Source organism: Sciurus carolinensis, chromosome X (assembly GCF_902686445.1).
Source record: "Sciurus carolinensis chromosome X, mSciCar1.2, whole genome shotgun sequence".
NCBI classification, from domain to species: Eukaryota; Metazoa; Chordata; class Mammalia; order Rodentia; family Sciuridae; genus Sciurus; species Sciurus carolinensis.
Genome location: NC_062232.1, coordinates 98,813,763 through 98,837,812, shown reverse-complemented (window position 1 = coordinate 98,837,812; position 24,050 = coordinate 98,813,763). Strand labels below are relative to the sequence as shown.

General features: G+C 36.4%; 1 protein-coding gene and 1 pseudogene across 2 annotated transcripts in view; one reads left to right on the top strand and one right to left on the bottom strand.

The window, feature by feature from the left end:
- The window catches only part of Dock11 (dedicator of cytokinesis 11), a 183,688-nt gene that overhangs the window by 29,792 nt on the left and 129,846 nt on the right, over positions 1-24,050 (bottom strand). For both annotated transcript variants that reach the window (XM_047535641.1, XM_047535642.1), the window contains 8 exons: positions 23,426-23,473; positions 22,192-22,334; positions 20,793-20,908; positions 19,119-19,256; positions 14,783-14,965; positions 12,033-12,146; positions 9,247-9,462; positions 9,103-9,160 (listed from right to left, as the gene is read on the bottom strand). In XM_047535641.1, coding sequence (XP_047391597.1) covers positions 9,103-9,160; positions 9,247-9,462; positions 12,033-12,146; positions 14,783-14,965; positions 19,119-19,256; positions 20,793-20,908; positions 22,192-22,334; positions 23,426-23,473 — 1,016 coding nt within the window. The remainder of the gene's footprint in view (positions 1-9,102; positions 9,161-9,246; positions 9,463-12,032; positions 12,147-14,782; positions 14,966-19,118; positions 19,257-20,792; positions 20,909-22,191; positions 22,335-23,425; positions 23,474-24,050) is intronic.
- Positions 31-7,653, top strand: LOC124972206 (ATP synthase F(0) complex subunit C2, mitochondrial-like; annotated as a pseudogene).

Sequence of the window (24,050 nt, the reverse complement as noted above, 5' to 3'; positions counted from 1 at the left end):
TCTCTTGCCACAGCCCCTCACCCCCTGAAAATGTACACCTGCTACAAGTTCCTCTCCATCCCCTCCTTGGTCAGAAGCATTTCTCAGTTGCTGAGTAGACCACTAACTGCAGTGGTGCTGAATTGACCAGAGACACTGACACATGAGAGCCTCAGCAGTTTGGCAGTCCCATGTCCCCTGACCTCATCTATCCCTAATTGCAGCTAGGGAAATCAGTACCATTTAAAGGAACACTGACACAGCAGCCAAGTTCACTGGGGCTGAGGCTGCCACAGTTGGGGTGACTCTGGGGCTGGGATTGGGACTGTTTGGGAGTCTTATCATCGGTTATGCTCAGAACCCTTCTCTGAAGTTGCAGCTCTTCTCCTATGCCATTCTGGACTTTGCTCTCTCAGAGGCCATGGGGCTCTTTTGCCTGATGGTGGCCTTTCTTATCCTCTTCATCATTCTCCACCTCCCATTCTTTCTCCCATGTCTCGTCTTCCCTGGATGTTCCCTTTCCTTTACATCCCCAGACATTCTGGGGAAAGTGGTTGGTTTAGGGATTGACAAAGGGAAAACAAATAAAAACTGTACTAATAAGAAAAATATTTGGTAAATAACAGAGAGCCTTCTAAGGATTGGCTACCTTTATATAAACACAGATGTTTTGAGAAAGATCAAAGTCATAAATACAAGTTTTAATCACAAAGAATGAATTTTATAAATTATTTCCAGCTATTACATATTCTCAACAAAAAGTAAGCCCAAGTTACTTAAGAATAAGTTTTATTCTTTGACTATGCACCATGTTCTTTTTTTGGGGAGGGGGCAGGTACTTGGGATTGAACTCAGGGGTCCTCTACAACTGAGCTACATTCCCCATCCCTTTTTATTTTGAGACAAGGTCTTGCTCAGTTGTTGGGAAGCTCACTAAGATGCTGAGGCTGGCCTCAAACTTGTAATCCTCCTGCCTCTATCTCCTGAGACGCTGAGATTACAGGCCTGCACCACTGTGTTGGCTCTATGTAGTATCTTCAATGGCTAGTATGTATGTTCCTAGTGTGATTCTAAAATTTAAACTTTGGTTCTATGAACATTTGTGGTACATCATCTAAACAAGGGGGCAGGCACATCTCAGGTAACCACTAAATGACTTTTGGTAATCATCGTGAGGGTCTAATTTCACTGAGAACTGGAAAAGGAAGTGAATTGTTGGAGGAGGCCTAGTTTAGGACTTGTAAGAGAGGCAGGAAATAAAATAGATGGAAGGAATGCATGAATGTATCATTCTTGGAGACACACGATGGGACATTCAAAGAGCCATAGGTTTTTGGAATTAAAATTAGACCTAACTCTACCACTAACTATGATTTTGGAGAAATTTATCTCCCTGGGATTGTAAAATGTTGCATCATCTGTGAAACAGGAATAATAGCTACTTTATAGGAATTAATGAAATGTAAAGTGTTTAGAACACAGCCTTGCACATAAGAAATACTCAACAAATTATTATGATCAAAAAGGCCTACAAATAAGTAAACTAATTTTCCCAAGGCAGAATAAAATAAGTGCTGTCACCTGAATCCCTGGAAATCAGGAAGCAAACCCAAGCTGAAAAGAACTGCTGTCGGATTGTGAACCAACTCTTACTGCCAAGCAAGAGGTTAGGTGTTGAAGGCTACATGGTTGCCCTACTGATTCTGGTCCAAACAATTCTGCAGTGGCAACCTTTACCCATATCTAAGCTGGCTCTAACTTTAGAGTTCAAGGAAAATTCAGATTTCTTATACCATACTTCTGTCAATCCATTAAAAAGTTTCATTCTGATAGTGGCTAAACAAACAATTGTTTTAATCTATTGTCCTATAACATCTTTAGTAGCAATTCTTAGGAATAATAACCTTTACTCACAACTCAAGTTTCTGTTAATCTCCCTGGGAGTAGAGGTTGGGGAAGAAAAATAGGTTCAAGAAAACCAGACCTCAGCCAGGTACAGTGGCACACTACTATAATCCCAGTGGCTCAGGAGGCTGAGGCAGGAGGATGACAGGTTTGAAGATAATCTCAGTAACTTAGCCAGACTGTAAGCAATCTAGTGAGACCTGGTCTCAAAATAAAAAATAGAAAAATGGATGGCTGGGGATGTGATTCAGTGGTTAAGAACTCCTGGGTTCAATCTCTGGTACAAAAAAAAAAAAAAAAAAAAAAGAAAACCAGAAAAAGAAAAGAAAAAGAGAAAGAAAGATCTCTTGTTGAAGAGATTTTTCAGAATTCTGGTGGAAAAAAGATAATGCATGGGAATTTGCCAATTCATCTTGTCTAAATTAAATCTAACTAGATATACTTCTTCTAGGTAAGAGGCTTGGTAGAACATGACTATCGCAATTCTATGAGAGATGGTTGTCTCATGCGGGAAGATTGGGCTATTATTATATTTTTGAGATGCAGATCTCACTGTTAGCCAGTCTGCCCTCTAAACTCATGACCTCAAGTGATCTTCCTGCCTCAGTTTCCTGAGAAGCTGGGGCTACAGGTGTGTGCCACCAAGCCTGATACCCATGGTTATTTTGTAGTGTATTTTTAAGTAGGGAGAAATATAGCCATAAATAAGAGGGGCTTTATGACTTTTGCCAATAAATGGATAAATCTGGAGAATATCATGCTAAGCAAACTAAGACAAACCAAAAAAAAAAAAAAAAAAAAAACAAAGGTTGAATGTTATGTGGAAAACCACAATAAACAGTGGGGAGGGTAAGAAGAGAAGTTCAACAGATTAGACAAAGGGAAACAAAAGGAAGGGTGGGGGACAGGAAGAGGAAATACAGTAGAATAAATCTTACACCATTTTCCTATGTACACAAATGAAAATACCTAAGTGAACCCCACCATCGTGCCCACCCACAAGAATGGAGTCCTAATTAGAATAAGATATATTCTATGCATTTATAATTTATCAAAATTGATTCTACTGTCATGTACAACTAAAGATAAACAATAATATAAATTTAAAAAAAAAGAAGGGATAAGCCGGGTGCGATGGCACATGCCTGTAATCCCAGCAGCTCCGGTGGCTGAGGCAGGAGGATAGTGAGTTCAAAGCCAGCCTCAGCAACTTAGGGAGGCCCTAAGCAACTCAGTGAGACCCTGTCTCTAAATAAAATATAAAAAAAGGGCTATGGATGTGGCTCAGTGGTTAAGCCCCTGAGTTCAATCCCCAATACTGAAAACAGAAGAGAAGAAAAGAAGGGAGAAATGCAAAGTTATATTTACTTGGATCCACCAGATTTTAGGGTCATTTTTTGTATAAAGAAATTAGTTAATATAAGTTACTGAACAGAGATCATAAAGCATTTCATTTCTGAATATTAGCATGCCTAAAATGGTCTGTAAAAGGCCTCTAGAAAGTTCTATTCAAAGTACTAGACCATCATCTTGCTTCCCTCAGGACTGGCCTGAGGAGGTGCTGGGGCTCTGGGCTGACTTGGGGATGTGTCCATGGGGAGAACACATGGGCCCTGAAGATTGAGAAAGGGACTTTGCTGCCATAGCTTCTGGATTTTTTTCTTGAGTAGCTAGCAGAGAAGGTCTCATTTTCTCTCATGTTACCAGATACTTGGGTTGATTCCAGAACTTGGCTATTGTGAACACTATTGTAGTTACCTTCGGAGGACAAATATCTTTAAAAGTGAGCACATAATAATTTTAGTCAAATTTTAGTACTTTTCAACAGAAAGATCAGTAGAATAGAGGGAAGGGAACAGGGAGAAGGAGAAGAGGAGGGAAAGAGGAAGTACTGGGGACTAATTTAAAACAAATTATATTTCATGCTTTTATAATTATGTCAAAATGAATCCTATTGTTCTGTTTAATTAAAATTATGGTATTTTTCAGAGAAGATCACAGAATAAAAAGGTAGAGAAATATGAGTTTGAAAAGGCAGTTTGTGGAATTGATGGCATAAAAAAAATGTTGCAACTGCTTATGTTATCAAGTTTATCATGTACTCCACATGTTATAGCCCATGCTTCACCCCCAAATAATTATGCAATAAAAAATTTGTTAGGTGACAGAGCCATCATAACATCTGATAAATACCTCAAATTTCCTGTGGTGCGCAACCACCTAAATGTAGTTCTTGATAATAAAAACTTGCTTGTTTCTATGAAAAATTGTTAGTATATGAACCTAAAGTTGCATATTTTATATGTAAGAAATGAAAAATTCTTCTATCAATCTAAAACTTTTTAAAAGCTCAGTCTATTACTTATAAAATTTAATCAGTAAAAAAACAAAAAACAAAAACAAAATGAAGTCCTGGACCACAAATGAGAAACTTTCTCCAGAATATAAATCAACTTTTCCTTTCCTTTATCAACAGTCTATGAAAACAAAAGTCAGTTAGACTAAACAGCATATTTAGTGACACAGCTGATTTACATTCAGGACAAGATTCTTTATCTTGTCGTGAACCATTAACAAACAGTTCCTAGACTAGCAGCTGGTCTGTGGAACACTCTAAATAGCACAGCATTGGAACTTTTCAAGACTTAAAACATCCCACTTGATCAACTCCATGAAGTCAAGAGCTAGATAATAGAGAAGGCCCAAGACTGAAGAGATAAAACATGTACTCTTTATCAAAGAAGAAGTCAATCCCTGAAAGTCTTGGGCAGGTTGGTCCCAAACTGGGGAGAAATTCCTGTTTATTCAGAATGGATTATTCAAACATTCCCAAATCTAGGATTTTTGTAGAATGCCATGATTTAGAGGAAGACAAAGAGAGGCACACTTCAATGCCTGTGGTTAGATGAAGCTAAAAGAATTCTGTGAGAGTCTTGTGTTGTGTATCTTAAGTACAAGTAGTATAAATGATGCTTTGTCTCAAGAGCAAGAAAGGTTGATAACCAGTTTGGGAATTTGTTGCCCACATCACCTACCATAAAGGTGAATTTTCAGCTTCAGAGTCCACTATTTTTGCTCAGTGTATTATCCCAAAATATATGCCCAATGACTTATTTCTAAGCTGTTGCTTCCATATTCCTGAATGCTGTCCTAGGGAAAGCAAGATGGAAACTGTCCAGTTAGGGACCACTACATTGAGTATAAGTGATTACATGAAAAAGTGGGAGGATTTTGGAGAATATGGTAGCAACCTAACCCTGATAACGTATGACTGCTAGTCAGAAGAAGGATAAGAGGTAAGAGCCCTGGGGAAAAAGCATGAAGGGAAATAGCAGGAACTGGGAAAGAATAGGGAAATAAAAAGCTTTGTGGAACTTTAGCTATCAGATACTGGGTATCAAGACTTGAGAAAGAGAGCAACATTACCCTATAAGGAATGAGTAGAACAGATTCTATGGAAAAGAAAATTCCATTTCCTGGGCTTAGGGGGGAGCCCTGCAGGCCGGGCGCTTTACTGAACTTACCATGCTATGTGGTGGTGGAAGAATGTAAAAACTTGACTCTTGCCTTCCCTGGGGGAAAGTTGTGCCTTCTCTCATAAGAGAAAAGCATGTCAAAGTCTAGCTTCCAGGGTATGTGACCCAGAAATTTTAAGATTCTCAGACAAACAGAAGTACGAAAAGTCTGACTTATTTTTATTTATTTTTATTGTGGTGCTGGGGATCAAACTCAGGGCCTTGAAGACACTAGACAAGTTCTCTAATTACTGAGATATATCCCCAGACCACTGGTTTGTTTTTAGTTTATATTTTTTGGGGATAGAATAGTAGCAAACACAAAGTACTGCCACTTAGAGGTGACTTAGGTAAAGGGAAGTGAGTGAGAATCTATAAGGTCTCTTTAGGTAGAAAGAGCAAGAACTCAGGCTGCCTGAAAGAAGTTTGAGGGTAAGGAGGGGATAGAAAGAATTGTATACTTCCTTCCTCTTTCCCTGTCAGTTCAGTGCAGGAAACAACAAAGAGAAGGATCTGGAACTGGTTCCCCACTAAGTCACCCCTAGGGGGCTGGGCCCCAAGGCCTTGCCTACTTAGGTAACTATCCAGTAGGATAAACTTTTTTAAAAAGTATAAACAGTAGAACGTCTGCTGCCAATTTGTCAGCTGATAAGTATTATTTTATTCCATCTTGATAAAAAGTGTTTTATAATGGATTTCAAGAGAAATAGCTTAGGAACTTAAGAAAACAGAACATTTTTGGCAATGGATAAATGTCAGGGATTAACTTTCCCTTGATTTTGTCTTCATTATCAAAGGACACGTGATAGAAAACAAAGAGTTCTTGAGTTGCCCAATCATATTTGTTAAATAAGTTGGTCTTGGCTGGGTGCAGTGGTGTATACCTATAATCCCAGCTACTTGGGAGGCTGAAGCAGGAGAACCACAAATTCAAGGACAGCCCAGGTGACATTTACTCTGTAAATATCTGCAGCTAAACTGCAAAGAGCCACATACTGGGGGCCTTTTGAGTTCTCTGACTGGATGGCTTGTTAATGGATTGTTTTTTTAACTTGTATTTTAGATGAGTAGTCTACCTTGGTATAGTCATACCATAGTTTAATCAGCTGATTAACAAAAGAAGGTGTTTTGGATCATTTAAATCACTCAAGTTTAGAGAGCAAATCCCTGAGGACTTTATTACCACCACCCTTTAGAATAAGGTTTTCTAATTTAAGCAAGTAGAATTTCCCAGGTTTAAAAAGAGATGGCACCTATAAATAAATATGTAAACTTCTCTTAAGTGTAACAATTTTAGTTTGAAATGCAAAACAACATTTTTTTTCCTCCTCAGCCAAGGACTCTCTGATTTCTACGAAGGATAAATTCTAGAAAGACTTGAGGGTACTATGGTACGTTTAAATGGTTACTTAGAAATATGATTTCCACCTAAAATTAGGTGTTAAAATGTCACAGTTTGGTGGTTAGAGTAGCACTGCCTTGTGCTAGTATCCAAACAACCACAAAAAGAAGTTAGGTTTCTAATTCTAAAAGATTGATAATGGAGATATTATTGATTTTTGCTTAGTTTTAAGGTCTTCGTACTTGTGAAAAAAATTCTAGGGAAATATTTTTCAATATATTGAGCTAATTTCAAAATCTAAAGGGTATAATTTTGTACTTGATGGACATTATGGTTTGGATCTTAAATGTCCTCCAAAGTGCCCAGCACAGTGACACACACCTGTAATTCCAGTGGCTCTAGAGGCTGAGGCAGGAGAATCACAAGTTCAAAGTCAACCTCAGCAACTTAGCAAGGCACTAAGTGAGACCCTATCACTAAATAAAATACAAAAAAGGGTTGGGGATGTGGCTCAGTGATCGAGTACCCCTGGGTTCAATATCCAGTACCAAAAAACAAAAATGTCCCCCAAAGCTCATGGGTTGAAGATTCGGTTCCCAGCTGATGTAGCTATTGGGAGGTGGAGAAAACATTAGGGGTGGGGCCTGGGTGGGAGCAGTGGACCACTGGGGCTGTGCTCTTGAAGCGGATATTGGGACCCCAGCCTCTACCTCTGTTTCTTGGCTACCATGAGGTGAGCAGTTTTCCTCTGCCACATACTTCAGCCTCCATGTACTGCCTCACCACAGGTCAAAAGCAACAAGACCAAGTGACCATGGATTGAAACCTCTGAAACAGCTAAAATAAAGCTTTCCTTCTTTAAGTTGATTTTTCTCCGGTATTTTGTGACAGCAATGTAAAGTTGAAAGTTGACTAACGCAGTGGACATGAAACTATTATTTCATATTTCTACTAATTACAAAGATGAGAGTGTTGATCTAATTTCTCTGAAAGACAAACCTAAAATCATATTTAGTACTATGCTTAGGATTCTTACATTTGTCAGTTTACTTGGAATTACAGGTATGAAATTTCAATATTTATTTCTATTGAAATTTTATTGGCATATCAGTGATATAATATAAAAAAACCTCAAATAGGCCTGATTTTAATAATCTTTTCCCATTTTAAAGCCACATATGGGGTTTGGGGATGAGGCTCAGTGATAGAGCACATGTTTAGCATGCTTAAGGCCCAGTGTCCCATCCCTAGCACTAAATGAATACATAAATAATAAAATAAAACCAAATATGTACTAAAAGGAAAAAATTTAGAGCATACCAATTTCATACACATGGGCTTTTCACAATAATTTTAGTACACAAGTGTTAACACATAAATAAAATATATCTACATTTTAATCATAGTATTTTTGGAAGAATCTTTTTGCATTCTCCACATGGGTTTTATATGAGAGAATTGAACACTTAGACTTAGATTTGAAAGATACACAGTTAACTGTAGGAATTCAGAAATTGGAAAAAAATCCAAACAAAACAATGTTGTGTTTCTATAGCCAAAACCAGAGTAATATGACTCCCAGAAGTTGATTTTCATTTTGTGCTGATGTTAGTCATTTGTTGGTCTTAAAGCAAGTAACTTGGACATCGTGATAGATAATGGGAGGTTTCTGGATTGAAATCTTCATTGCCAATGAGTTTTTAAACCAAACACATCAGTTTTACTACTTTGGTGATAATAGTAAACAATACTATTTTTAGAAAGGGAAGATTTCAGACACCTTCCTGAATTAGAAATCTTTCCTTTTAATATTTTTTTAAATTGTTGATGGACCTTTATTTTATTTTTTTATTTATATGTGGTGCTGAGAATCGAACCCAGTGCCTCACACATGCTAGGCAAGTGCTCAACCACTGAGCTACAACCTCAGCTTGAATTAGGAATCCAGATCTGCTGGGTCCTGATGCTCTTCAAGGGCAAGATTCACTTTTTATACCGAGGTGGTGGTGTAGAGTATGTGGGCAGTTGCTGGTGAAGGTGAAGTGGCTGAGGGGAAATAAGTGATCTGTATTATGTGGAGCTTCTCATCAGCACTAAGAAGAATTTAATTTGTGGCAGTCTTCCAGAGAGACAGTCTTGGAAAATAAACACTGGGCATCATGCCCGGCCCTGTACTATTTAACTTACTTGTAACCTCCTATGAAAGCAGAAGGCAAAATGAACAATCTTTTATAACAACTTCTGTTTTTAAGGTGAACATATTTTTTAGAGCTCAATTATATCATATTCATAGTCACAAGCTTCAAAGATACAAACTATTGTGCTAAATGAAATTCCCATCTCCGAATAGAAATATCTTACTCTTTCGATGAAGAAATTCAGCAACCAGAGCTGCTACATGGACATAACACATTGCAGCCTAAAAAAAGATGATAGGAAAGAACAGTCAGAACATGCTCAAGGGGTTTTGAAAGGTAATGTTTAGAACAAACTTTAAGTAGTCACCTCTGAAAAATCTCCATTTTTTACATGAATCTTGGCCATGCTATCAAGCCAGGTTTTCCTCAGTTCTGGGGTGCTGGCATAGGACTTGGCTAAGCTATACTGGAGATCAATTAGCATTTCAGGGTCTTTCTCATGCTCCTTCATTTGAGCAGTGGCCATAAGAACAGTACGGATCCTCTTGGTCAAGTCTTTAACTTCTGTGGGAAAAGCAGTTGCCTAATTTCAAAATAAACAAAAACATGTTTAACAATATTATTAATGTGCTCTAAACCTTAGCATCCAATGCTGGGAACATATGAGTTTTACTTCTTTTTAACTGCTCTTGGTACTGTATTGTCTGTGGAATGTCTAAAGAATTTAAATTAGTTATTTCAAAAATATGTAACTAACTCAGGTATGAAAGACTCTAAACTTGATGACAATACATTTATAGTACATAGAAGTATGACCTTTGGAGCCAGACTAGATGGCTTTGAACCCTATCTCTTCCACTGTGAATTCTACAGTCATGGGAGTGATCTGTTTGTCATTTACTTATAATAGCAAATTAAAAGTTATTGATAGAATATTTTGTACCAGGCACGGGTCTGTGTGCTCTTTCATGTTTTAATTTTTACAAATTAAAAGTTAATTTAATTAAAAAGTTAATTTAATTAAAAAGTTCTAAGTTAAGTACTTTTTGTTTGGAGGGGTGATAACCAGCAATTGAACTCAGGGCTCGACCACTGAGCCACATCCCCAACCCTATTTTGTATTTCATTTGGAGACAGGGTCTCAATGAGTTGCTCAGTGCCGTGCTTTTGCTGAGGCTGGCTTTGAACTCTCAATCCTCTCATCTCAGTCTCTGAGCCATTGGGATTACAGGCGTGCACAACCACACCCTGCAAGTTAAGTGCTATTATCATTCATTTTACCAATGGGAAATGTGAGGCACAGAGAGGTTAAGCAATTTGACCAAAGTTTCAAAATTGGCAAGTGGTAGAGATAGGACTTAGACCCCAGCGGTCTGGCTAGTGTTCTTCAGTCACTTTTCCATACTGACAAGCATAGCTAACCCATCCACTGAATATTACATACACCAAGTGAAAACCATACTGCAAAAAATTCCCTACTTACACAAATGAGAGGTCAGGAACCATGCAATGCTTCAAAGAGTTTAAAGAGATCATTAACATCCCAACGTGTTTTTAGCCCCAGGATCACAAAGTCAGAGTTTCTTGTTTAGCCTAATCACTGTTAAGAAATTCCTATCACTTCCGCTTAACCTCCACTGGGATAATGATGATTATCTGTATGATTTGGAGAAGATGAGGAAGGGATGGGTATATGGCTAGGGGGCTTTTTTAAAGATGAATATGATAAAATGTGGAAGAAATTGTTTTAAGAACTATCTTCTTGAAAAAAACTATCTTCTTAAACTCCTTAATTATTATTATATACATTTAGTCCCTTTTTATTCACTAATAGAAATTTCATTTACCAGGGAAAGACAGATTTTGGTGTAACAGAGTTTGTTGTAAAGACCATCCTAACTGAATAAAGCAAAGTCATTTCAGAAATGAGGTAAAGAAAACCAATATAAGCCCCATTTGTTTAGAAATATTTGTTAATCTACCTATATAATGTGGCAGTAAGAATGGTCACAACTGGGGTTAGGGATATAGCTCAGTCCGTAGAGTGCTTGCTTGTCAAGCACAAGGCCCTGGGTTCAATCCCCAGCACCCCCAGCACTGAAAAACAACAGAGTATGAGTAAAACAGTATATGTTGTTTCTATGCTCATGGGATTCTTGGAGCATATACTGATCCCAAGGGGAACCAATAGAACTGACCTCAAAGCAAACTTTCCCAGCCTGTGAGAGGCTGGCACTATTCAGTGTTTATCTCAGTGTAAGCAACATTCCTATGGGAATATTTTTTGGTACATAGATTCTACACGTCCCAAGCATCAAATATGCTATGACTGTGAGTTTTTAATTTTTTTTAGGCTTAATACAATATTGTCAAATATGCTGAAATATGACCTTTCCCAAGAATGGGAATGATTCATTTCTTTGGGAGGAAAAGTCCTTTACTGGCTATGGCCTCTTCTTCCCTGGAACACATTTTATCACTGAAGATGAGGACCTGTATTCCAGGCAACGAAGTGGCAGATGCAGTCTTTACAACACTAAACGTATAGGTAAGAAAGAGAAATGGTGATCAGAGTCTTGAGTTTGGCCAGAGTGAGCTGATGCTTAAGAATGAAAGCCTTGGACTTGGATTTGCCAATAAGTATCTATACCAAGTTGCAAAGATTTAACTGATGATTTTCAAACCTCACAAAACCAACAAATAATGAAACCCTTCTGTGCCATTCTTCACCTGCTGGCAATGGATCAGAGATTGCTGTTAGCTATTCTAAAATGTGAGGTTGTGTCAAATTTCAAACTCAGTGTTTAATTAACCAATATTAACTGGAAACAACTGTTAAGAAAGAAAGTATGCATTTATTTTCTGAGTAGGTTTAGAAATCAATCCCAGAAAAAGATTCAGATTCTATTAGCCATTATCACTGTGTATACACAGTCTAGTCATTTATCCATCTATTCAACTAATACTGAATATGTGCTATGTACCTGGCAGTGTTAGAGATCCAGTGGTACACAAGATGAAGACCCCGTGAAGCTCACATTCAACACACATTCTCTACTATCAAAGGTTGTGAATTTAATAACAACTTTACTCTAGGAGCACAAACCTGCTAGTGAAATTGGCTCTAATTTATTATGCAATGTGGGTACATACCTTCATAGGCCTGTCACTATTTGCAAAATTATTGATAATAGATAAAGATTCCTGAAATCTTGATCCTCCACTTAGTGCTACATCAGCTATCAGCTGGCTTACAGCAATTATTATCTGTGGGAAGAAGCAAACATTAGTTTTCAAATGCATTTTGAACAAATGCTGCTAATTCTCATCGTTGTATAAGCACACACTCATATTAAATGTTTCAGTGAAAGATTCTACACAGAAAAAGCTGATACACTGGTGATCAGTTCTCCATTTTAAATGTGCTTGTAAGGTAGAAGTTATGGCAAACTTGGGAATAAATCATGTTTTTATTTGATGGTTTATCACTCCTTTTCACTTGTCTATTTTTGTGTGCTGGACTCCCAAGTCCAGTGCCTTCGTTCCCTTCTTTGTTTCTGGCCAAGACCTACCCAATTTAACAGCAGTTTGTGCAATGGCCTTTCATGGTACTTTTTAATCTGTGAGACTACTTCAGATGAATGCCAAAATGATTCATGCTACACTGTTAATGACTGAATGTTTTATCACTCACCCTAGGAAGCAGGATACAGTAGTAGTAACTGAAGTATATACTCTAGAGTCAAACTTACTTCAAGTCAAATCTAGACTTTATCAATTATTCGTTATGTGGCTTTGGGTAATCTAATATCTCTGTACCTCACATTTCTCATTTGTGCAATGGGGGATATAACAATTACTAATTAATACAGTTGTTATGAGGATTAAGGATATCATAACATACTAGTTAGTTCTTTTTTTTTTTTTTTCATACCAGGAATTGAATCCAGGGGTGCCTAACCTAACTGAGTCACATCCCCAGGCCTTTTTATTTTTAATTCTGAGACAGGGTCTTGCTGAGTTGCTTAGAGAGTTGCTAAGTTGCTGAGGCTGGCTTTGAACTCACAATCCTCCTGCCTCAGCCTCCCCAGTTGCTGGGATTATAGGTGTGCACCACAGTGCTGGACTTAGTTAATTCATTTAAGCAATATTGTGTGCCAGACACTGTTCTATGTCTTCACATTTATTACTTCATCTATGTTTGAATAAAAGACTTGAGAGAAACAATGCTTAGGTCCAGAAGAATGGATTCTAATGGGTCACTTTAAGTATACTAGCACACTCATCAGAGGAATATTTTGAAGGAAGGTGGCTATTCAAGTGACACTTCATATAAAAGCAAGTAGTATAAGATCTAATGTGTAATGCTGACTGGCTCTTGTATGCAAAAGTAATCATATGGCAGATTTTTAAAGAAAGCATATATTATTATTATTAAATATTCAACTTATTGATGGCATTTTCCAACAAGCTGATTAGGATTTCCTATGTTACAAAAAGACCTCCTGAGCCAAAGTGCCAATTTTGATTATGTTCAGAGCTGTTTCATCAAATAAGCAAAACAACATGGAGGTTGCTGAATAATAACTACCATGTGTCTACTATGTGCTTGGTACTGTGCCAGGCACTATGTACACTTAATTTTTAACCCTTATGATAACCCTGCAAGGTGAAATATCTTGGCCTCATTTTACAGATGAGGAAACTGGTTCAGGTAGACTGAACAACTTGCCTAGGGTCACACAGCAGACAAGTAGCAGATTAACCCCAGGCAGATCTCTTTCTAAAGTCTTTGTTTTTCAAAATCTTGAGATTTCTCTTTCTCTCTCTCTCTTTGAGATGGGGTCTAATTCTGTCACCCAGGCTGGCCTCAAACTCCCACATAGCTGGGAATACAGGTGTATGCTACTGGGTCTGGGTTGATTTCTTTTGTTTTATGAATAAGTGTGTATGCTAGAATATGAAAAAAACATAAACTGTATTACCTGTTATGTAATATCTAACAAGATCATCTCATCTGATCCTTTTGAAAACCCTATGAAGTAGGTACAAATATTTACTCCTATTAAACTAAGGTACTGAGGGGCTAAGGAAGTTAACTTGCTCCAGGTTACCCATAGAATCTGAACCACAGCCGGCACTCTTAACACCTATGCTGTAGAGCAACCTTATCCAATGGAAACATAATGTGAACCACATTTGCAAGTCTAAATTGTATAGTAGCCACACTGAAAAGACACAGGCGAAACTTAGTTTAAAATATTCTATTAATATATACAACATATCTTTTCAACATATAATCAAAATGAAACAATTGAGATATTTTAATTTTTAATACTGGGGATTGAACCCAGTATGCTCTATCACTGAATATACCCCAGGACTTTTTTATTTTTATTTATTTGTTACTGAGGATTTAATGCACAGGTGCTTTACCACTGAGCTACAAACCCAACCCTTTTTATTCTTTGAGACAGGGCCTCACTAAATTGCTAAGGCTGGCCTTGAACTTGCAGTCCTCCTGCCTTAGCCTCCCAAGTCACTGGGATTATAGGTGTGCACCACCACACTGTGCTAATTTTTAAATTTGAGACAAAGTCTTACTAAGCTGCCGAGGCTGACATCAGAATTGTGATCTTCCTGTCTCAGACTCCTGAGTCACTGGGATTATAGGTGTGTGCCACCACGCCTGATGAGATATTTTACTTTTTAATGTACTTAGTCTTGAAAAGCCTATGTGCATTTTAGAGTTTCAACATATCTCAATTTGAACCAGCTCTACATCAAGTGCGAGATGGCCAAATCTGACCCAGTATTGGATGGAGTCACTCTGGATCTTGATCTCATTAAAGCCTAAAGATTGAAAAGAAAAATAATGAAGAGGATCTTTGGTTTTCACTGACCTGCAAATGTGTCCTCAAAAAGGTTTTCCTCTTCGTGTACTCAAAGTTGTTTCTCATCAAAAGATACAAAAGTGCAGATGCTTCATTCCTGGTTGAGCTAATCTTTGAGGTACAGCATTTTAAAACCTCATAACAAAACGCAGCACACATATTTACTCTTCCTTTGAAAAAGGCTGAGGGAAACTAAAGAAACAAGGAAAGCAGAAATAAGTATCAGAAAACCCAATCATAAAATCAACTGAATGTCAAATGCCTATTACACCTGAAACTATGCTGCGTGCTTTAAGGTTACAAAAATCAACATAAGGGGTCTCTCCTCTTAAGAGAGCCTGAACTAGTTAACATAAAGACAGCAGGTGTCAGTGATAAAACAATTCAAGTCAGTGCATAGGTTACTACAAAATGTAAAGGCACTTGGTATAAATGCTAGAGATCTGACAAGAGCTCAAGATAGTCTGAAACATATGACAATTAGGTTCTCAATAATATGTATTCAAAGGAAGAATGCCTGAAATGATGAATGATGGATCTCAAATGGGGCTTTAAAAATGGGAAAGACAATCTGTGTTATTTTTTTGCTTATTAACTTAAAGAGTTCCTTATATTATCAACTTTCAGGTGCTGAGAAAATTATACCTGAAATCTATTCAGCAAAAGTTGATCTTTTAACAAAAATATGAAGTGTATATGCACACACATGGGCATCCTGTACTTATAACTACTATTAAGATATATTTTGGTGCAGAAAGGGTACTAAAGTGACCACCTAATTCTCACAACAGGCAAGTGGACTGTTACTTTCAAAATGTATTCAGTCTGCTTTGTTGAACATTATATATTTTATATATGGTATATTATATATTTATATATGTGTGGATATACATGCGTGTGTATACCCACATGCGCATGCACAATGTGAAACTTTTGTCCTTTGTGAACTTTTTGTTCATATATATATGGTTTTGTATAGTCTTCCATGCTTACAGGTGTAGCCAAGCAAGCAATAAGCTACTCCAGAGTACACAATGGATATTTTTCAGGGTGTGTGAAGATAGAAGGTCAAAATTACTTCCTAGGAACCTTGAATTTAAACCCATGTCATAGGAATCTACCTTCTTTATCTCACCTTAATACCAAGCACAATATCATGTAAACAACAGGTGCTTAATAACTGTTTTCTGGTTGGCAATTGGGAAACCTCATTAATGATTTCAGAAGATTAAGCCAACTGTTGCTGAACAAGATACTCTAGTGTAAAAATAAACATAAGTGAGTACATAGCTATAGCATGGTAAATCCCTACAGTAAGTCTTCTTGTCATACCACTATTTTGAGAAGGCAATGGCCAGAATCATCAATGACCTCCTAATTGTCAATTCTAATGGACCCCTTTGCTTTTTTTCTATTTGTCCATTCTGTATTTCATAACAATGCAAAACTTTTGTCCTGTGGCTTCTACAGTCTCATTTTTCTTGGCCTTTTTCCTACCTCTGTGACTTCTTCCTCTCATCTTCAATGATTCCTCTTCCAACCCCATCTGTTTTCTTTCTTTCCAATGTTCTGCTCTTAAACTTTCTTTTTTGGTTCTTCCTCTACATACTCTTCAGAGAAAATTAAACCACTTCAAAGAGTTGAGTTCAATGACTGCTTGTATGCTGATGCTCCCCATTTAACTATGTTCAAGTTACACTGGTCTTTTAGTTTCCAGAATATTCCAAACTTTCCTGACTCAAGGCCTTTGCACATGTATGTTCCTCTTCCTAAAATCTTTTTCCATGAAACTTTCATAAGGTTGGACCCCTTTTCACATTTCAAATCTCATTTTTCAAGGGATAAACTTATCTAAAGTTTGTCATTATGAGCTGGTCTCCAAATTACTCTCTCATGATACTGGGCAGTGACAGAGAGCCACAGCTCCAAGTAAGTCATATGACCTGGAGGAGAAATAAATGTTACCTACAATATACTGTGTCGCTAAGCTATGGTATTAGATAAGTATGTTAAAGGCAATTTTGACTTACTGTATTTTTATTTACTATATTTTCAAAGAATTTATTGGAATGTAACCCCATTGTAACTTGGGAAGCATCTATGCCTATGCACCCTGTTTCCTTCCTAGACTTTATTATACGTGTTAATTATTTTATTCATTTTTCTCTCCCTCCCAAAACACTGAAAGCTTCCTGAGGGCAGAAAGTATGCTTCTTCTGTATCTCTACCAACTAACTCTTGACACAAGAAGGTGCTTGATAAAAGTAGTATGGATGAATGGGAGATGACACTAAGCTTACTTCTTCAATCCAGACCTCCCTGGAGCAAAGATATGGGTATCCAAATATCCCACAGGCACCTTAAATTCAACATGTCCACAAAACAGAACTCATTAATTTTCACCATAAAATGTAATTTTCCCCTATATTCCCCCATCACCCAAGACACCATCATGTTATTAGTGAACTGATGACCAAATCCTAAAAAGTTCTTTTTTAACACGTCCTCCGTCTGCATCTATCTTTCCAGATCCACTGCCACTGCTTTATTCCAGCCCTCATCTCTTATCTAGCCCAATGCAACAAGTCTTTTTACTGCCTTTGGCACTGCCACCAATCCCTCTTCCACATCACTTTTTTTTAATTGTAGAGTAAACAATACATTTTATGTATTTATTTTTATGTGGTGCTGAGGCTCAAACTGCACATCACTTTTATACAGGTTTTACCTGGCCCCTATCAATTTTCTCTTAATACAAATCCAGTTGTGTTACTTCCCTGTTTAAAACCTTTCCGTGGCTACCTGATGCCTAAAAGAGGAAGTCAACTCTTAAGAACACAATGAATGATCTATTCCCCATTTACATCTTTAGTTTCATTTTTTGTTAAATCCATACTAAATCCTAGCTCTACTTCTGCAAATAAACTATTGCAAAATTAGAGCATTTCTCTTTTTATCATGCTTAACCCTCATTTTTCTATACAAATATTTTTTGTTTATGTGCAAGTATTTGTGTCTGTTTTCATGTGTGTGCCTCACTCTATTGGACAATAAGCTCTCAAGTACTATATCCAAGAAGTACCTACCTACTGACAATGAAATGAATTGCTTATGAATTTCTTTCCCTTGGTTTCTTATAAGATGCTTGTGTTGAACTCAGTTTTCCATAGATTTCTTTATTCATAAATTATGTTTAAAATGGCACTTAAAATAAGCTTCAAATTCACTTCATTTCTAATTTCAAATACAAAAACAAGGAGCACTGTGAGGAAGGATACCTGTCATTTGCAAGATACTATACAAGATACCACTGTCGAAAAAGTTGGTTCCTGCTTTCAAAGTGCTTACAAATGAGTATACGAATGGCTTATATACTTCCAACATGGTAAGACTTTTTAAAAGAAGCAAATAAAAAGAAAAACTGGCAAAGTTGGAAATTTGAAAACAACACTTGGACTGGGGGTGTAGTTTAGTGGCATTGTGCATGAGAGAGTTTGTAGGTCCAATCTCTAATCCCACATGCAGAAAATAAAAGGGTTAAGGTTAGGGTTAGAGAAAAAGAAAAGAAAGAATGGTGATTTTTTTGTTTGTTTAGGCATTAGGAACTGAACCCAGGGCACTACCACTGAACTACAACCTCAGCCCATTTTGTTTTTTTATTTTGAAACAGGCCCTTGCTAAGCTGCTGAGGTTGGCCTCCTACTTGCAATTCTCCTGCCCAGCCTCCCCAGTTGCTGGAATCATAAATGTTCACCACTAAAACCAGCAAATGGAGGAACTTTAGATCATATACAAGGAAAGAAGAGGAGAGGGAGTGGGGTATGAAAAATGGTGGAATGAGACAGACATCATTACCCTATGTACATGTATGATTACACAAATGGTATGAATCTACATCATGTACAATCATAGAAATGAAATGATGTAGCCCATTTGTGTACAATGAATCATGCATATGTAAAAAAAAAAATACAAACCAACAGATACCAAATATATAATCACAGATTAAACAAAAAACCTGTCGAATTTGCTTTTTTATTATAACCCTGGTAATAGGTGTTGGAGGAAATTCAAATAAAAACTAAAGTGAACTAAAGAAAAACAAAAGAAAATGGCACTCTTGAAATAGGAAATGTGTAATGGTGAAATCAAAAGCAAGTTCTGATTTTAGGTGATTCTTGGTCAGGTCCTCTTTTGCATTTTGTTGTTTAGTACTTTAATTACAAAGGCAGTACTTAATGGTTTCAGTAGCTGATGTTTCATTATCATCACAATAATCTTCTTTCCCCTCTTTCCTTTTGCCATAAAAAAGAGGGACTAGCAGCTCTAAAGCTTCAGTCCTTACCTTACTGATGAAAGCTCTCAGTGAGGCAAACACATGTTTCAGTGATACCTCAGATTGTCCATTTTTAAGAAAAGCTAGATGAATATCAAATACTTTTTTCATTAATGGATTGTGGCCATCATTGTTTAAAAGCTGGCTCTAGAAAACATGAAAAAAATACAATTTGCAGAAATAGTTTATGCCCCATCAAGAGTGAGAGAACTGACTTGACCAATATCTGCTTATGAAAATACTATTTGAAGTTTCAGAAAAATAAAAGGCTCTCAAATGTCATTAAAAACTATTTGTGTCATCTTTTCAACTTGGAAATCTCAAAATACTATATAAACTACAACTAGAAGATTTAAGTCCAGCATTTAAAATAGATGAAATTTTATTTTTCCAATACAACATAGCAAAATATACAACTGGTATGGGAAGAGCATTATTATTAACCTATATCATATTGCTTCTCAATTAAGAAATCAGTAAATTTAAAATAACCACAAGACAACCAGTCTTTATATTTCTGTAAGGGAGACTACATAATGTAAGAATTAAGGGAAAATACCAGTTTTATTTTAAGGCAATTACCTAGTTTACTTTCTAAAATATGTCAAGTATAAGACATGTTTAGCCACTTGTGATAAATTAAATCCTCTATGAGTAGAGATAATGATAGGTATCACTATTAAACAGACCATGTAAACTATTTAAGTGCCTCTTACAAAGAGACATAAAAGAAAAAACAAATTGTACAAAAATATCTATTAGTTTGTAAACTTTGTTTTAGTTTTTAACATTATAATTATTACCACATGAACTGTACAAATTAATGGATTTCATTGAGACATTTCCATACATGCATGTAACATGATCTAATCTTATCCACTCTTTCTTGCCCCATAAGCCCCCTGGTCCCTTTTCTCTTCCCCAATAGGCCTCCGTTTACTTTTGTTTCATTTTTTAAATTTTATTTTCTAGATTCCACTTGAGAGAAAACATGTGATACTTGCTGAGACATGAAATGGCTGAAGGAATTAACTGAACTACTTAGAGAAGGAGGAAGGAAATATATCTGTATAATTCAAGAGAAAACAAACAAGACACCCCCGCCTTGGATTCTCCTACTAAGGCTATCTTACATTATACTCATGTACTTTTTACTTTCAAAGCACTCTCACATCCATTATCCAATTTTACCCCTTTACTAACTCTGCAAGATAATCGCTTTGCCCTCTTTTTAAAATCAGAGTAATGATGCCTTGCACTGAGAGGCAAACATCTGAGAAAAATCCAAAGCTCCTGACTAGAGAAGCCAGCCAGCTTGCCTGGACATCAACTATCCTGGCAGGACATCTCATCACAGTGGGTATTTCGGCAAACTGACCTACTCATAATTTCCACTAAAATCATTAGCTATTCCAAAGTATGAAAGACACTATTTGTGACATGAAAATAAAATAATAGAACTTAAGAGGCAAAAGGGAACTTAAGGGCCAATTAGTTCAATTCCTTTGTTTTATGGATGAAAAGTAAGTCTCAGTGATCTCCTAAAGTCACACAGTAGCCAAACTAGGTTTGCCATCCATATTACCTGACTGCCCTTTTCACTACACTATCTGGTTTCTAATTAGTTATTATAAAATGTATTCTCTATAAGATACCAACTGAATATTTACTCTTCATCTTTACCTTGAAGCACTGGGTGAAAAATGATATAGTATCTAGTACTGTCAGAGAAACTTCAGTAGCTGTATTGCCTTCAAGAAGTGCCTGGTGGAAAATGTCTGCTTCAGTTGTTGCAGAACCTGGGATTTAAAAAGTAAATTAAAAAATAAGAAGTAAATAAAACTTTGCCCAACACAGAGAATCATATAATGGTATTAAATGACTTCCCAAAGACTCAGGGAGACAAGAAGAAAGGAGGCTCGCAATACCATCAGACCTAATGTGTTTCACTATATTTATTCCTTAATTAAATATGGTCTGGGTTAACCTATCTCATTAAATTTTCACATAAGCTCTTTATCAACAGCTCTGTAGCACAGAGGTAGGTGTGCACGTCTTTGGAGGCATGATTTCAGTGGTGAACTAGGAAATAATGTAGGAGGCAGTTTAGCTGTGCCACTAATTATTTGTGCAAAAATGAAAAACCCATAAAATTCAGCTACCTATGTACAGTGGTGCTCTACAGTAAGGTTTTAGATTATACCAATGATATGAGACTTGTTTCTGAATTAGAAGGAAGTAGGTTCTTTATACTTTTATAAGAAGATGAAGCCTTTAATATTTGTAATTTTTAAAGGTCCTTAATCTATCAGCTTAGGGTCTATCTTCTGAAGACATTATTTTTTTATTATTGGGCTATACCACTAAGCCAGCTTCACTAGCTTCCTTTGCTGAAATCTCCAGAGGACTGTATGGAACAAAAGTTTTTCTTATTCTCAGTTTTTATTAACATTTGCTTTTCAGAGGACAGCTTCCATTTACAGAACCCTCCAGCTTCCCGAGCTGGGCAAGATTTCTCTTCTTGTCCTTTCTACCTTGTCAGTACTTCAACCTGTCTGAAATAGACCTTTGCCAAAACAGTATTTAGAGTTCAGTGATTTCTGCAGTGAACTCAGCATGTATAATTCCCTAATCATTAAATGAACAAAAGTAACTAAACAAATATTGTACATACCATTTATTAAGATGTTGATATTTGCATTAAAGCTTAACAGCAGGAAAAAGGGTATCCATTATCAAAATATGACTAGAACAACAATTCCAAGGGAAAAATTTAATTTCTTTAATACTAAGAAAATTTTTTAAAGTTACTATTATTTAAATAGTTGAAAATTCTATAGTCTAGGGATGTGGCTGAGATGTAGAGTGCTTGGCTGGGATGCATGAGGCCCTGGGTTTGATCCCTAGCACCACAAAAATATATAAGTCATACATGATGAAATGATTATATATAAATATATAGCAGAGGCATGCAAATACATCTATACATAGAAAATTTTTTCCGATCATATTGGTGATTTAAACCAGAACTTAGGGTTGAGTACTATTACACAGCCCTTTCACTGCATATATTTACACTTACTGTGATTAAGTGTAAAAGAACTTTCTAGGCTACTAAGATGCTGAAGCCGGGCCTGCATTACTCCCGATCTGTTTCGAAGAGCTGGCATAGTTTGTGATTTTCGGTCTATTCCAAAGTGTTTTGATAGCCAGGCATCATGTATCCTAAAATAAAATTAACAATTAGGAACTGGAGTACTTTAATGACATATCTCATTGCCAGATTCTTTTTCACTAAAATTAGATTTCTATATAAATATACTACTATGCTCAATATTGTATCAACTATTATTTGCATTCAATGAGGTACCATGGGAAATTGTATGAAATTTTAATGAATCTTTAAAACAGTCTATATTATAAGAATGCAAGTAAGGAATTTAGAGAGACACTCCCACTTCTCCCTTTCTCATCAAAAATATTGGAATTAAGTGGAAAACACTCCAATAAGATTCATTTTTTCACAGGGGTTAAGAAAAGCTGTAGCTAAGTATTGTGAATCTTTGTTTTCCTATAATGTTAACATTCCACTTAAAATTTACAACTGGGTCATTATGAACTAAAGAAGAAAACTGTCTAATAAAAATAGTGGGAAGCTGGCAGAATCCTAAAGGCTAAGGCTCATGTTAATAATGGTCATACTAGCTCCAAGTAATGGAAAAATTCTGGTGGAAACTGGAACCCTCATCACTAAGCAATCTATTATTAGAATGTTCTGGAGATGCAGCAATAAATCCTATCCAAAAGTCTCTTGGATTTTTGGAAGTACTTTTCTTTGTCTTGGGGGCATTGCAAACATTTCCTTAAGTATTTATATCACTAGATCTTAAGAGGCAAAAAGGATAAATAAATGATATATATATCCCAATCACTTCTAGGGGAATTTCTATGTACCTTAGAATTGGGGTGAGTATTGACAGATTGTAGGCAAAAACATATCTTAAAATTGTCTTCATTTTCTGATTTTCTACCTTTGCCTGGATCTAGCCCCTTTTTAAGTCCTTCGGGAAAGATAAGCAAGTGTTTTAAGTTTAGAGAACTTATAAGGTATAAACTTTCCATATCACTCTAGTCCTTACCCTTTTAAAAATGTAAAAATCAGTTCACATTAGTTTAAACTTGGGACATGCTAAATAAATCATGAGTGTCTTAATGTTAACCTAAAATTAATCATCTGTGCTTTACATGGCATGAATAAGATTGCCCTCTACTGGGAAGAGAAGGAAAAATGGATATGGCAGTGCTATGGCAATTACCTTGCTATGTTTCTTTTCCCCATATATCTAAAGTGAAACAAACATACTCTAGAAAGAAAAACAATAGCATGTTAGTAATATATTACCATCTGCTATAATTTAACATGTAATATTCAGAAAGTTATGAGTTAGCAAAGAATTGTCTACTTAAGTCATATTACAATGTTTTTACAGAAATACCAGATAACTATGTGCTTGTCAGATTATAACTTTACAATTTATTTGCTGCAGTTACATCAGCACCAAACTACCTCATCTTTATATACAATTCTAATGACAAGTTAAATAAAATCCAGCTAATGCAAATCATCCTTTGTGTTCTGCAACATATCACAGCAAAGATATCTAGCATAGTAATTAACATAAAAAGAATTCATAAACCCTACAAGTGGGGCATATTCTATATTTTGTACAATGGCATTTAAAAATACCTCCAGTTTCATCTATTATCATGGCCATTCATGTTCAAACTCTGCCCAGGTTGAATAAGATCTTCTCCACCCTCCTTACCTTCTGCCTTTTTTTGGTACCAGAGATTGAATCCAGGGGTTCTTAATCACTGAGTCACATCCCCAGCCCTTTTTTGTACTTCATTTAGAGACAAAGTCTCCCTGAGTTATTCAAA